Below are 14,226 nucleotides of genomic sequence, written 5' to 3' on the forward strand. Positions count from 1 at the left end.
AGGGCAAGAAGTGCAGGAGGGGCTGGTGGTGGATGAGGGGCAGCAAATGAAGGGCAAGGAGGGGCGTGGTGGGTGGGAAAGGGCATGCGAGGGGCGTGAGGAAAAAAGTGGGAGGTGCGGTGATCCACGGCGGGTGGCAGCAGCAGCAGCCTTTCGTCTTGTTTCCACGAGGCCGTGTGGCCACAGCCGGGCGGTCGTCTGAGCGTGCTCCGCGCACCTGCCTGCCACCTGCAGGCGCGGCTGTTCCAGGCGCTGCAGAGCCTGCGCTGCCGCCACCGCGTGCTGCTGACGGGTGAGCCGCCGCGGGTGGCGCCGGGGGGCGGCATCCCACGCGAGGCAGCGCGCTGCGGCAGGGCTGCCGCGGGGCTTGCCGCCTGGCACTGGTCGATCTGCCGCATGATGATCGCTGCTGGCCTGCTCGCCACACTGTGGCCTGCTCGCCAGACTGGTTCCACCGCCGCCTCCCGAGCTTCGCCACTGCTGCTGCTGCTGCTGCCGATTCTGCTGCTTCCCCTGCGCCTCCCGCTGCCTGCCGCCTGCAGGCACCCCGCTGCAGAATGACCTCAGCGAGCTCTTCATGCTGCTGCACTTCCTGGAGCCACAGCGCTTTGACAGCCTGGGTGAGGCGGGTGGGGCGGGGTGGGCTGGGCTGGGGGTGGCGCGTATGCGTGTGTGTGTGTGCGGGGGCGGCTTGGCGAGACGCGGCACGCGGAGATTGCTGCTATGGCAGGAACACAGCAGCGCGCACGCATTGTGTAAACATTCCATGCATGTTTCCATGGATCAATGCACCCACCCTGCAGAGGCCTTCCAGCAAGCATTTGACGACATGGGCCACGAGGAGCAGGTGGCCCTGCCCTGCTGCTTTTCTCACATCAACAGGGGCAGGTCCCCGCTGTGCATGCTGTGTTTTAGTCGCATCATACCCAACCTTCCTGCGCCTTCCTTTGGGCGAGGCAGCAAGGCCTAATGCTGCGCGTGCCGTGCACCGTGCCCTCTTCTGCCCCTGCCCAGCCGGGCCGTGTTCACCCGTCCGCGCGCCACCTCCTGCGCTGCGCAGGTGGCGCGCCTGCACGCCCTGCTACGCCCCCACCTGCTGCGCCGCATGAAGGCGGATGTGCTGCGCCAGCTGCCGCCCAAGAAGGAGCAGATTGTGGGGGTGGAGCTGTCGGGCAGCCAGAAGCAGGTGGGCGGCAGGCGGTGACGCCTGGGGGCCTCGCTCAAGGCGGTACCTGCGTCACCCTGTGGCCCTGGGTGGAATGGCACGGCCACTCTGTGGCTGCCTGCTGCTCACTCGGAAAGGCTGCTCCGTACCGAGTCAGCTGCCGCATCGTGTGGTGTATTCATGGGATACCAGCCCCTGCCTGCCTGCCTGTCTGTCCCGCAGGTGTACCGCAGCATCCTCACCCACTCCTACGAGAGCCTCACCCGTGGCGGCACCTCCAAGCTGAAGAACGTGATGATGGAGCTGCGCAAGGCGGTGAGGTTGCGCCGAGCTGGCGCTGAGCTGGCGGGGCGCAGTGCGCTGCAGTGCCAGTGCTATGGCGGCGGCGGCGGGCTGGGGCTGGTGGCACCGACAGCCTGCTGCTGCTGCAGTTTTGGGTGGATGCCTGCCCGGCCCCAGCGCTCTGCCGCCTGCCCTACCCATGTGCGTGTGCAGGTGCAGCACGTCTACCTGCTCTTCCACCCGCCCACCCCCCGCCCCACCGGGCCGCCCTGGGTGAGCATCTGGGCTGCCGCAGAGCAGGCAGGCCGTGCCTGCTCTTCCCTTCCTCCTCCCACACTTCCCTCCTGCCCCTCCCGCCAATGCAGGTGGACCTGCTACTCAGCGGGTCTGGCAAACTCGATCTGCTCGACCGCATGCTGCAGGCGAGAGCAGCACTGTACTCCATTCACATGCTGATGCGCCGCCTGACATTGCCAGCCTTCCTTCTCCATCCGCCAGCGGCCCTGCCTGCGCCTCCTGCCGCACGTAACCACCGTGCGATACACCCAAGCGCACACGTCTGCCCCTGCGTTTGCCCCTCCTCCCGTGCAGAAGCTGAAGCCGGGGCACCGCGTGCTGATCTACAGCCAGTTCCTCCTCATGCTGGGTGGGTGCCTGTGGGTGTGCCTGTGGCTCCCGGCACCCCTCCGCGTGCCTGCGCCTGCCTGCGCATGTGTGTGGTGGACGTGGTGGGGGCTGAGAGAGTGCTCCATGCATGGCTCGGGATGTTCCCTGCTGCTCCCTAGCCACACCCCAACACCAGCGCCTGAACTGGAGAGGTGTGCCACCCTGGCGTGCTGTGCTGTGCTGTGCTGTGCAGATGTACTGGAGTGGTACTGCGCCGCCCGGGGTCACTCCTACCTCCGCCTGGACGGCAGCGTGGGTGAGGCTCGCGCAGGCGCAGGCTGCCAGTGGTGTGCGTGTGTATGTGTGTTTGTAGTGGTCTTCTGGGCGCCTGCAGTCCCACCCCCTCTTGCGTAATTGCGTCCACTGCCTGCCCGCCCTGCCGCAGGCACCGCCGAGCGGCAGCGTCGCATCGACGCGTTCAACGGCCAGCCCTCCCGCTACTTTCTTTTCCTGCTTTCCACCCGGGCGGGCGGCCTGGGCATCAACCTGGCCACCGCAGACACGGTGGTGCTGTACGACTCGGGTGCGCTGCGCTGTGCTGCGCTGCGCAGGCTGTGGTTGTGCTGTGCTGTGCTGCGCTGCGCATGCTGTGGTTGTGCTGTGCTTCTGGAGTGTGTTGCTGTTCTGCACTGTCGTTCCCCAACATGCCTGGAATGCAGTGTGTCATTTGCAGCCCCATCCCCCCCCCCTCCACCCCTCCCCCGCCCCCCGCAGACTGGAACCCCCACAACGACCTGCAGGCCCAGGCGCGGGCCCACCGCCTGGGTCAGTCCAGCGGGGTGATGGTGTACCGCCTGGTGGCCAGGGCCACCGTGGAGGAGCGCATGATGCAGGTGGGGGCGATGCTGGGGCGAGGTGGCGGCGGGCTGGTCTAGTGTGGTGTGGCTGGCGGTGTGTGTGGTGGTTGGTGGGGTGAGTGTGTCTGGTATGGTTGGCGGGCTGGTGCGTGTGTTGTGTGGTTGGCGGTGTGTGTGTGTGTGTGGTGGGGGTGGGGGTGGGATGGGTGGCTGTGCAGGTGCGCATGTTGCAGGTGGGAGGCTGCGTGTGTTGTGCATGCCGGGAGTTGTGCCACCCGCCGCCATCCACCCCGCCCCTGCCACAGCCCACATGTCCCGCCGGCATGCCACTGCTCAGAGACGCCCCTGCTTAGCCACCACATGCCGCCCGCCCTGCCCGCAGCGCGCCAAGGGCAAGCTGGTGCTGGAGCATGTGGTGGTGCGCAAGATGAAGCGTCAGCCCCGCGCCGCCAAGGAGGGCGGCGAGGCCGCCCTGGGGCAGAGCGAGCTGCAGGTGCCGCGATGGCTCGGCGTGTGTGGGGGGTGGTATGTATGTGGGTTAGGGCCTAGGGATCAGTTGTGTGTGGCAGGTGCATGCTGGCATTGGTTGCAATGCAGCACGAGCAGCGCGCCGCCGCCAATCCCAGCGCTTTTGAGTCCCTGCTCCTGCTGCTCTTGCTCCTCCTTTCTTCTCCTCCCATGTGTGGTCATTTTTCCTCCTCTTCCCCTCCCATGTGCGGCAGGACCTCATAAAGTTTGGGGCTGCAGACCTGTTTGCCCCAGACGGCGCGGAAGCAGGCAAGCCCGGATGGCGCCACAGCCTGGGCGGCAGCAGCTTGCAGCACCGTTCCTCCAGCCCAGCGTGTGCGGCTGCCAGCGGGCAGCGAGCGCCTTCCCGCCTGCTGGTCACCCCAACCGCGCGTTTGATCCCTGACCAGCCGATCCTCTCCCTGCTGCCTCCTGCAGGCGCCAGGGAGGCCGAAGCGGCCGGTAGGGGGCGCCCTGTGCCCACCAGCGTGCGAGAGCAGCAGGCGGGGCGCACGGGCGGGCAGGATGGGCGGGTGAGGGGCTGCGGCGGCACCGGTGGCCGCCTCCGCTTGCTCCCCGGTTGCCTCCTGTCGCCTGCAAGGTTGCATGCTGGGTGTTCCGTTCCCTGCCTTCAAACAGCACAGAGGTTTCGCCTGCCAACACACACCATGCATGCACTACACCTCCTGCCCATGCCCAGGCCATCGTGTGGACTGATGAGGCGCTGGACCAGCTGCTGGACCGCTCCGACCTTTCCTCCCAGCCGGAAGCTGCCGGGAAGCCGGGCGAGGCGGCGGCGGGCGGCGGCGACCGCGACATCCTGGCGGGATTCAAGGTGGCGCACTTCACGCTGCAGGAGCAGCCTGCGGAGCAGGGCCTGGCGAGGGGCGAGAGCGGCGGCGGGCTGGGCGCGGGGCTGGCCGACAGACTGGCAGGCTCCGGCGGCGGCCTCGGCAGCGGCACCCTCGGCAGCGGCGCCTTCTCTCTGGACGGCGACGGCGGCGAGCCGTCTGCCGGCGCGTTCTGGGAGGCGTTGCTGGGTGGGCGGTACGCGGAGCTGCAGGCCGAGGCGGCAGCCGCGCTGGGCAAGGGCAAGCGGCGGCGGCGCCAGATACTCGACTTGGACCAGGATGCCGCCCTGGACGCCTTGCTGGCGGAGGGAGGCTCCGAGGGCAGCGAGGGCAGCGAGGGCAGCGGGCACCACGGCGCGGGCCTGCACGGCGGCCACAGCCTGGGCAGCCGCTCGACAGACGCCTCGGGTGGGCTGCCGCCGCCGCCCGCCCGCCCCGCTGCAATGCTCGCCCGCTGCCTGCCTGCCAGCCCGCCAGCCTGCCTGCCTGCCTGCTGTTGTCGCCCGCCTGCGCGGCCTCTGCCCTTGCACGCCTGCCTGCCTGCGCGCCTGGCCACCTGCCCGCCTGCTTCAAAGCAGGCGGGAGGTCCATCACGTGCATGCCTCCTTCCATCACCCACCAACCCACCTGCCTGCCTGCCTGCTTCCACCACCCACCCACCCACCAACCCACCTGCCTGCCTGCGCAGACGAGGATTACCAAGTGGGCCCGGAGGAGGAGCAGGAGCAGCAGGCGGCGGAGGAGGAGGAGGCGGAGGAGTGGGGCCGGGATGGGCTGGTGGCTGAGGAGCACGAGCGGCGGCGGAAGCCCTCGTGGACGCACCACCATGCGCCTGCGGCCCGCGCCGGTGGCAGCGGCGGCAGCGGCGAGCAGCGGGCGGGCGCGGGCGGGCACGGCGGCAGAGGTGGCGGCGGCGGCGGAGGAGGAGGAGGAAGAGGGGAGCAGGCCACGGCGAGGCGCCACCGCCGCTCGCCTGCAGAGATGGCTGCCGAAAGAGGCGAGGCCGCTGGGACGGCCGGCGCTGGGCTGGGCCTTGCGTGGCCCATTTGGTGGCGTGCCTCTGCCGCCTGCCTGGCCCCCTTACCACACACACACACACACACACACACACACACACACACACGCGCACGTGCGCGCACACACCCTCCCCCCCTGCCCTCCTCTGCAGGCGACTTTGTTGAGGCGCTGAGCCTGAGCTGCCAGGCCCTGGCGGGGGCTGGCGGCGGGGAGTGGCTGCGTCCTGCGGCGGGATGGCCTCTGGTGCAAGGGACGGGCGACCAGCTGCGCGTCTGGGGCTTCACCGCGCTGCAGGTGGGAGCGGCTGGTGCGCCTCGCCGGGTGCCCGCTCGCCTTCCCCGGCGCACTACACAATGTGCACACCATGTCCCCACCATGACATCCCCAGCCACCGCTAGTTACTCACACCCCTTGTGCCTGTCCCCCGCCCCCTCCTCTTTCCCTCCCGCGCCTTCCCTCGCAGCGCCGCTGCTTCCTGGGGATTGTCATGCAGCACGGCGTGGCGGCGCTGCCGGGCGGCGGCTTCGACTGGGCGCCCATGCGCGCCCGCCTGCCCTTCAAGCATGGGAGGGAGGTGGAGAAGGTAGGGAGGCAAGGAGGGGAGCAGCCGCCCTGGGAACGCATGCGTGGTTTGGAGGCGGAAGGTCCGGCCAGGCTGGCATGCCCGCGCCTTGCATGGGCTGCACTCGGGGGGGGGGCGGGGGGGGTGGGGGGCGGCCAATCCCTTCCACAACGTCGCGCTCTGCGCCTGCTGCCGCTGGTCTCTACTTTGTGGCCTGCCTGTGCTGCCGGCATTCCCCGACCGGCCTGCCTGCCTGCCTGCCTGCCTGCCTGCCTGCCGCTCCCCGCCCCATTGCAGTATGGCAAGCTCTTGATGGAGCTGGTGGCGGCGGCGGCAGTGCCGCGGGAGGACGGCGGCGCGCAGCCGACCGGTGAGGCGGCCCGCTGCCGCTGCTGCTGGCAGATCCGCCTGGCTGCTGCTTGGCCGCCACCTCGGCAAGCACTGAGAGGCGGGAGAGGCGGCTGTGGCCCGCAGCGTCTCGAAAACCAGCCGCGGCATATGGTTTGGCGGGACGGCAGCGCCAGCCGCCAGGGGAGCAGATGTGCACCACCGCCGGCGGCCCCGCCTGGCCGCCGCCTCACCAGTCTGTTCTGGCTGTGCTGCGTCCCCTGCTGTTTGAGGTGCAGGGTGGGAGCTGCGAGAAGAGGTGCTGGGTGATGTGTGCGCCAAGGATGTCATGGCACGCCTGGTGGGTCGCCGGGGCTTTCAACCCCCGGAAGCAGCCCCGCCAAAGCCCCCGCTCCCCTGGAAAGGCAGCTTGGCACTGCCCCGCCTGGAAAGGAGTCCGGCGGCACTGCTCGGCACCGCTCGGCGCTGCTCGGCACGGCCTGGCATGCAGCGCTGCACGCCCAGCAGCCCTGCACACCCACCACGCCCGCGCACATGCCCACACCCACACCCACGCCCGCCCCAAACCTCTGTGCAGGGCCTGCTGCACCTGCTGCGCACCACCACCGAGCAGCTGCGTGCCGTGGGCAGCGCCGCTGCCGCCGCCGCGCTGCCATGTGCCCGCAACCTGGCACGCCCCGTCCTGCACACCCACCTCACGGCCTGGGGGCAGGCGCACGATGTGCGGCTGATGGAGGCGGTGGTGGAGCACGGGTATGGCAGGTGCGGGGCGGGGGACCGGCCAGGCTGGCAGCCAGGCTGGCGGCGGCAGCAGTGGCGGCGGCGGCAGTGGCTGCAGCGGCTCATGGCAATGCCTGCGTCCACGTGGGCTTGCGCCATGCGCCTGCATGAACACCGGCACCCTGCCAGCTCAGCCCCAGCCTCTCACCGCATCCCGCCGCAACCGGCACCGCACTTGCCTGCGGGCGCTCACACACACTCTCTCTCTCTCACACACACACACATACAACGCCGCGCCGCGCCCCTATCTGCTGGCGCAGGTGGGAGGAGGTTCTGGCGGATGAGTCTCTGGGACTGGCCGAGGTGGTGGCCCGAGAGCTGCAAGCACTGCGGTACCCAGATGCCGCCGCCGCCGTTGGGCCGCCGCCGCCGCCCTCCGCGGGAAGGGTGCAGGTGGGCGGGCGCTGCGTCGGGGGGCCGGTGGCGGCGAGCTGCAGTCGCGGGGCGGGGCGGGGAGCGTGGGTTGTGGCGCCCAGGCGGGTGGGAGGCAGCCAAGCGGGCGGGGCCGGCCTGCCGCACGTTGGCGCTGCCCCTCCTCCTGCCACTGCCCTCACGCCCAGCCCCACAAGCCCACCAACCTCCCAGCATGGCACACGCACACACACACACACACACACACACACAACGCTCGCTTGCCCCCCCTCCCTTTGCTTGCGCAGCGCCAGGTCTACACTCTGATGCGCAAGCGCATGCACGGCTGGCTGGAGTCTCGCGTGACGCGCCTGGCGGCGGCGCTGGCGGCTGAGCCCGGCGCCCCAGACCCCCCACTGCTCACGCTGCCCCTGAAACTCAGCAAGCGGCGGCAGGAGGCTCCGCGGGGCGGCCAGCCGTGGCAGGGCCAGGAGCAGGGCCCAGGGCAGGCGCCGCAGCAGAGGCAGCAGGAGCAGCAGCCGCAGGCGCGCCCGCGGCAGCAGCAGCAGCAGCAGCAGCAGCAGCAGCAGCGCGCCGCCGGCGGCGGCCGCGAGGCGTCGGCCGGCCACGCTGGCAGGCGGCCGCTGTGCCCGGTTCCCCCCCGCAGCCCGGCCATCGTGGCAGCCATCTCTGCGCTGCCGGGGCTGTCGCCAGAGGCGCGGAAGGCTCGCCTGGGCATCAGCGAGCTCAACCAGTACATGCAAGCCCTGTCGGGTGTGTGCGCACGCCCGCTTGTCTGCACCTGCCCTGCCTGCCGTGGTGTCGCCAGCTGCCCGCCTGGGGGTGCGGCCCCGCCCGCGGCGCCGCAGAGCAGCAGGCGCTGCTGGCCCTTCCGTCTCGATGCCCCATCTGTTATTCTCCCAGAACCCACTCGCACCACCAGTGTGCCACGTGCACACACACACACACACACACACACGTTTTGTGTTTAGGGTATGCACATGCACACAGGCCTGCCAACCGCCTGCCTGCCCTCCCCCCTGCAGCCAGCATCAAGCAGGAGACCCGGGAGACTCACTCCGCGCTGATTGGCGGCTGCCCGGTGGACCTGGTGGCCGCGGGGAGGCGCTTCCAGGAGCAGCTGCAGGTGCGTTTGGTGTGGCTGGGGCTGGGGCTGGGGCTGCGGTTATGATTGTGATTATGGTTGTGATTTTGGGCATGGTTGTGGTGGAGGGGGCAGGGCGGGGCGGGGCGGGGCAAGGCAGGGCAGGGCAGGGCAGGGAATGGAGGAGCAGCCCTTCTAGCTGCGGGCTGCTGCGCCGGCCAGAGGGCTGGGCCAACACACCGCTCGAGCGTGCCTGCTGGCTTTCTCACCCTGGGCCCGCCCCCCTCTTGGCGCCTGCAGCGCATCAGCAAGTGCAGCCAGAGGCTGATGCTGCTGGTCCAGCACGAGCTGGGTGGCGTGGAGGCGGCGCGCCGGCAGCAGCAGGCTGGACCGCAGCAGCCGCAGCCGCAGGGGAAGCAGGGGCAGCCGCAGCAGCAGGGGCAGCCGCAGCAGCAGGGGCGGCCGCAGCCCCAGCGATGGCAGCAGCAGCAGCAGCAGCAGCAGCAGCAGGCGCCGGCCAGGGCCTCGGCTTGGCCTGGGGGCGCGCCCACGCAGCCCCCGCCGGCGCCTGCCGCAGCGGCTGCCTCCCGGCAGCCCTCCTCCGGCTCCCTGCCAGCGCAGACGCTGTCTGCGGCGCCCAGCGCGGGGCAGAGCGCGGGCACGCGGGTGGTGGCGGCAGGCGCGGCGGGCGCGGTGGGCGTGCCCGCTGACGAGGCGGCACCGGCGCCGCAACCCTCCGCCGAGCCCTTCGCTGCTCACATGCTGCGGGAGGCGGATCAGCTGCTCAACGACATCTTGGCGGATGACCCGCCTTTAGAGGATCCGCTGGAGAGAGGGGACCGGCTGGTGGCGGAGCTGCTGCAGGAGGTGAATGCGCCGGTGGTGGTGTCGCCGCGGCCGCCGCGCCTGGACGCCTCCCCGGCAGCCGCGCGAGCCACGGCAGGGTCGGCGCAGTTGCTGCGGCCCCCTGACGGCGGCCGCGCGGCGGCCGCCGCCATCGAAGCCGCCGCCGCGCTGCCGCTGGGGCCGCCGGCGGATGCGCAGCGGCGGCAAGAGGGTGCGGCGGGGCTGGGCAGCATGGATCCTGGGGGAGACGATACCGTAATTGAGATCGACTGAAGGCACGTGTGCCCACACGTGCTGGCGGCTCCTCAGCTGTGCTGGCCGTCATCGCAACGATTGCGGCCCTCGCTGCCGTTGCCGCCTGCTGTCCGCAGCCTGCCGCTGCCCCCGCCCTTTCATGGAACCGAACTGAACTGAAGCGAAGAGTTACCAGTGTAGTGACGGGTACCTGCCTCGGTATGAAAGTGGACACGACACCCCTGGCCAGGTCACGAAAAGAAAGCAGCCACGGCGCCGTGCAGCCCCGCCCAGGCGGGGCGGGGCGTGGGCACCCCGCCACGCGCCGCCGCGTCCCCGCCGCCGCATGCCCCTCGCCCTCACGCCCACACCGACCACCCAAACAGCGCCAGGAACAGGGCGGCGCCTCCCCCCAGCGACATGGCGGCGTATGTGTAGGCGTGGAAGTTTTCGGGGATGGCGTCGGCAAACTTGACCACCTGCGGGGAGGAAAGCGCGGTCAGGAAGCATGTGGGCTTGGGGTATTAACTTAATGTATTGGTGAAAGCGCGGAATGGGGTGCACGGGAGGGGCATGTCGGCTGTTTGTTGGAGTGTTTCTTTAGTGCATGTTGGTCCTGTTTGAACAGGGGTGCTTGGCAATATTTGAAAGAGAGGAGGCGTGGTGGCAGGGGAACACCAGGGAACGGCACCAGGGAGCGGCCTGCGGTGCGCTACAACCCAACCCACAGAGCCAGCCAGCCAGCCAGGCAGCCACACCGGCAGGCAGCCGCACCTCTGTGACAAAGGTGGATACCGTGGTGAGGCTGCCGCAGAAGCCAGACTGTACCGCGGTGAGCCACAGCACGCCCCAGTATCCGGCTGCCTCGTACCGCCTCTGCAGTACGCACTGCAGGCAGTGGGCAGTGGGGTGTGCGTGGCGTGGCGTAGTGTGGGCGACTGGCAGCGCCCGCCTTGGCGTGGCCGGGCCGGAGGCGGCGCCCACGGCGGCCGCACCGCAGGGGACCGGCTGCGCTCGGCGGCCGCCGCCGCAGCCGCGCCCCCATGCGTCCAAAGCCTAGTGTGCCTGCGCCAAGCACACACGCGTCGCCAAGCACACACACACCCAGATGCCCGCCCCACCACCACACCACCTCACCACCACCACCACACCGCACACACCTGCAGCGCGCAGTCGATGGTCACTCCCAGCATGTTGGCGGCAAAGGTGCCTGCGGGCAGCCAGTCCCAGCTGCCGCGCAGCTTGTAGTTGAACCGGCTGAGGTACCAGCGCAGGATGCACCTGCAGCAGCGGTACGGCAGTGCAAGCAGCAGGCACGCCCGCTCACACTTGGCCCAAAGTTGGGGCAGCAGCGGGCAACAGCCGGCTGGGCGGCGCAGCGTACTCAACCCCGGGCAAGCAGGTGGGGGTGAGGGATGGGGATGCAGGCAGGCATGGCTGTGCCTGGCGGTGGCAAGGCCACACCCAACGCCGCAGGACTAGTTAACCCACCACCGCCCCACCCACCCGGCCGGCCCCAGCAGCACCGAGGCCCAGATGGTGCGCAGCCAGGTGTGCTCATCCTGCAGCCCCAGTCCCAGCCCCGCTAGAGCAGTGAAGGCCGCCAGCAGCAGCAGGGCGGCTGCGTCGGTGCGGGACCCGCGCAGGCTGGCTCCAAAGTCGGCGACGCTGAGCTGGCGCTCCGGCGGCGGCGGCGGCGCCGCGCCGGGCGCGCCGGCGCCCACGCCACCGTTGCGCTGCGGCGGCTGCCCGCCGGCCTGGTGCGCGGCGGCCGCGGCTGCGCCGCCACCCTTGCCGCCCTTGCCCGCCGCGGCGTCCGCCGCCGCCTCGGCGTCCGCCGCCGCGCCGTCGGCGGCGATGCCGCCATCCGCTGGCGGCGGATCCAGCTGGTGCAGCTTGCGGTGCATCTCAACCAGCTCGGCAGGCTCGTGAGTGATGATGCGAGGCAGGTCGGGCTCCGCCTGCAAAAAGCCAGCACAGTGGGAGGCATGGGGTGGGGGCCACCGCGGCGCCGGGCAGCGCCGGGCGCCAGCAGCGGGCGCCACGAGGCCGGCGAAGCTAATGCTGGCGCTGCAGCACGCCTGGCTCAGGCCAACACAGCCCCATGGGCGGCCCCGGCCAGGCTACTTAGCCCCCTCCCAGCCCCGCCCAGTCCAGCACCGCCCCGCCCAGCACAGGGCAGCCCAGCCCAGCACAGCGCAGCGCAGCACAGCGCAGCGCAGCGCAGCAAGGCGGGTGGTGCTGGCGGCCTGCCCCCACCTCCAGCATCAGCTCCTCCTGCGGCAGCTCTCCGCTGTCCCGCCGCAGCCCCTCCAGGTGCTGCATCTGGGAGGAGCGGTACCGCTCCAGCTGCTCCAGCACATCCTTCTCCCCGACCAGCCACCTGCGGTACCGTGGGCACCAGCGGTGACACGGCACCGCAGCGCACAGCATGGGGCGGCGCCGCAGCGGCGGCGCAGGGCGGCACAGCACGGCGCCTTGGCGGAAATGGCTGGGCTGAGCCTCAGCCAGTCGGCAGTGCCACATAAAAGGGAGGCGGCGACTCGCGCGCGCTGGGCTGCGCGAGCAGCCTGGCACAGACACACACAGTGCGGGGCATCAGGCTGTAAGGCAGCCTGGCCCCACCCGCGGCGCACCTGTCCACTGCCAGTGCGGCGTGCAGGCCCGCGCTGTATGAGCCGATGGCGGCCAGAAGGCCCACTAGCAGCCCCGCGCCCGCCTCCACCCACTGCAGCCCCAGAAACGGAGGGACGGGAGCGGGACGGGAGCGGCAGCAGCAGGGGATCAGCGCGCAGGGCTGGGAGGGCGGCCCTCCGGAGATCCGGCAGGGAGGAGCGAACGCCAGCGGCCAGCGCTGCGCGCTACCCCGGCACCAGCCCCGGCCCGGCGCGCCGCCAGGACCGCGAAACCGCCAGCCCGGCGCGCGCCAGCTGCGCTCTGGGCCCTTGCCTCCGGCGTTGCCCCTCTCACCAGGTTCTGCTGGATGGCTGGCACCATGAGCTCCAGGAACCAGGAGGCAAAGGTGGTGAGGGAGCCGCAGAAGCCGGTGCGTATGCCTGCAGGGGGGTGCGGACGACAGGGAGGGAGGGAGAGAGGGAGGGAGGCAGGCAGGAAGGCAGTTGGAGGAAGGATGGCAGCGGGGCACCGCCCAGCCCATGGGACAGCGGCAGTGGGGAGGGCCCTGCTCTCCAAGCGGTGCGGCGGGGCGCAGCGGGCGCAGCAGCCCAACAGGGCGCAGCCGGCCCAGAGAAGCCCAGCACAAACCGCTCATCTGCAGCCCAGCGTCGCCCAGCGCAGCCCAGCATGGCCCAGCGCGGCCCAGCGGGGCCCAACCCAGCCCAGCGCGGCCCAGCAACCACCAGCCCACCGATCTGCAGCTCGAAGTTGGACTGCCAGGGGTGGCCCTTGGGCAGCAGCGCCAGCGCCTTGTCTACCGCCAGGCCCAGGGTGGAGGAAGCGGCGAAGAGGCCGATGATGAAGGAGCCCAGCATGTTGGAGGGGAGGTCCTTGAAGTACAGGCTGCCTGCGGGGGCGGTACAAGTGGGCAGTAGGGTGGCGGTACGAGTCGTCAGCTGGGTAGCGGGCGCGCTCGAGGCGCAGCGATTCCAAGTGGAGGCGCGATGTGGAAGCTTATGTGCGTGCCCGGCAGCGTGAAGGGTGGGCTGCCTGCGCGGCCGTGGCGTTGAGCGGGCGGCGGCGGCGGCGGCGGCGACGGCGGTCGCGGCGCGGCCTGCAGCGTGCGCACCTGCCAGGCAGGGCCCCCAGCCGCCGCCGCATCCCAGGATGAAGAACTTGCCCAGGAAGGCGCGGGTGACGACCCCCAGCTGGGCCCACACAGACAAGTGGATCAGGGTGATGAGAAGGCGCAGCGTGGAGCTGTCGCGCTTGCGCACCATCATCCCGCGGCCGGCTGCGGGAGGCGGCCGGATGCTGCGTGGGGCGTCGGCAGCCTAGCCGCCGCGGCGGCAGCCGGGGAGGATCACGAGTGCCACCAGCGGCTCGGCACCTCAGCCGGCGAGGCTGGAGCTTGCGCCGGACAAATCTGCAGCGGATGCACAGGCGACAGTGGGTGTATAGAGGGCAGGGCAGCGGCGGGAGGTGTGCCGCCACCGGTTGGCAGGCAGCGGCCGGGGTGGGGCCTGTGTCGCAGCCACCGCAGAGGGCCGCGCCACAATAGTGCGGCACAGCACCACGAGCGCTATGCAGGCGTGGCGTTGCAGTGTCGCAGTTTGGCCGGTGTCGCGCCACCACCGGAGCGTCTGCGATCGTTTCTGCGAGATCATCACCCCATATACATGCAATCATGAGCAGCGCCGGGTACCTGAGGCACCACTCTGCAAATGGGTGGAACCCTGCCAATCAACGGGCTTCCCGATTACGCAGGAGAACGCGAGTTGTGGTTACAGCACTCGGCAGCAGTGCACTGCTTTACGGGCGGGCGCCACGGACCTGTGCAAGAGGCTGCCGCCAAGCGGGCGGCGCCCCGTCAGCGGCGCCGACGCTCAAATCGATCAAAAGCCTCCCGGCGGCACCGGCGAGCGGCGGTCGAGGTGCGGCGCCCCGCCCTGGTGCTGCGCCTGGCCCATGGCCGGCTTCTGCGGCCCGCCGCGCCCGCCCTCGCCCCGCCTGGCCGGCTCCCTAGGCCCCACGGCCATGGCTGCCGCCTCTGCTGGGTGCCTGTGCTGGTACTCCCGCAGCAGCTGCTCCGCCTCCAG

General features: G+C 70.8%; 2 protein-coding genes across 2 annotated transcripts in view; one reads left to right on the forward strand and one right to left on the reverse strand.

The window, feature by feature from the left end:
• CHLNCDRAFT_144734 (hypothetical protein) overlaps positions 1–9,550 on the forward strand; it is a gene marked incomplete at both ends in the record, with an annotated part of 12,735 nt that extends 3,185 nt beyond the window's left edge. Inside the window, 24 exons of the mRNA XM_005848159.1 lie at positions 235–292; positions 543–620; positions 804–847; positions 1,061–1,186; positions 1,388–1,480; positions 1,661–1,720; positions 2,039–2,093; positions 2,307–2,369; positions 2,499–2,636; positions 2,828–2,946; positions 3,293–3,403; positions 3,633–3,753; positions 3,856–3,950; positions 4,118–4,676; positions 4,957–5,172; positions 5,437–5,579; positions 5,749–5,868; positions 6,145–6,217; positions 6,474–6,535; positions 6,773–6,957; positions 7,236–7,368; positions 7,635–8,100; positions 8,373–8,473; positions 8,732–9,550. Of these exons, the coding sequence (XP_005848221.1) occupies positions 235–292; positions 543–620; positions 804–847; positions 1,061–1,186; positions 1,388–1,480; positions 1,661–1,720; positions 2,039–2,093; positions 2,307–2,369; positions 2,499–2,636; positions 2,828–2,946; positions 3,293–3,403; positions 3,633–3,753; positions 3,856–3,950; positions 4,118–4,676; positions 4,957–5,172; positions 5,437–5,579; positions 5,749–5,868; positions 6,145–6,217; positions 6,474–6,535; positions 6,773–6,957; positions 7,236–7,368; positions 7,635–8,100; positions 8,373–8,473; positions 8,732–9,550 (4,038 nt within the window). The remainder of the gene's footprint in view (positions 1–234; positions 293–542; positions 621–803; positions 848–1,060; positions 1,187–1,387; positions 1,481–1,660; positions 1,721–2,038; positions 2,094–2,306; positions 2,370–2,498; positions 2,637–2,827; positions 2,947–3,292; positions 3,404–3,632; positions 3,754–3,855; positions 3,951–4,117; positions 4,677–4,956; positions 5,173–5,436; positions 5,580–5,748; positions 5,869–6,144; positions 6,218–6,473; positions 6,536–6,772; positions 6,958–7,235; positions 7,369–7,634; positions 8,101–8,372; positions 8,474–8,731) is intronic.
• Positions 9,551–9,870: 320 nt separating this feature from the next.
• On the reverse strand, positions 9,871–13,410 carry CHLNCDRAFT_144735 (hypothetical protein; the record flags this gene model as incomplete). Its single annotated transcript, XM_005848353.1, has 9 exons — positions 9,871–9,990; positions 10,286–10,399; positions 10,672–10,792; positions 11,018–11,472; positions 11,771–11,894; positions 12,148–12,239; positions 12,482–12,567; positions 12,879–13,034; positions 13,257–13,410. 9 exons carry the CDS (start codon positions 13,408–13,410, stop codon positions 9,871–9,873), a joined length of 1,422 nt encoding a protein of 473 aa, XP_005848415.1.
• Between the last annotated feature and the right edge of the window lie 816 nt (positions 13,411–14,226).

Source organism: Chlorella variabilis (genome assembly GCF_000147415.1).
Source record: "Chlorella variabilis unplaced genomic scaffold CHLNCscaffold_8, whole genome shotgun sequence".
NCBI lineage: Eukaryota > Viridiplantae > Chlorophyta > Trebouxiophyceae > Chlorellales > Chlorellaceae > Chlorella > Chlorella variabilis.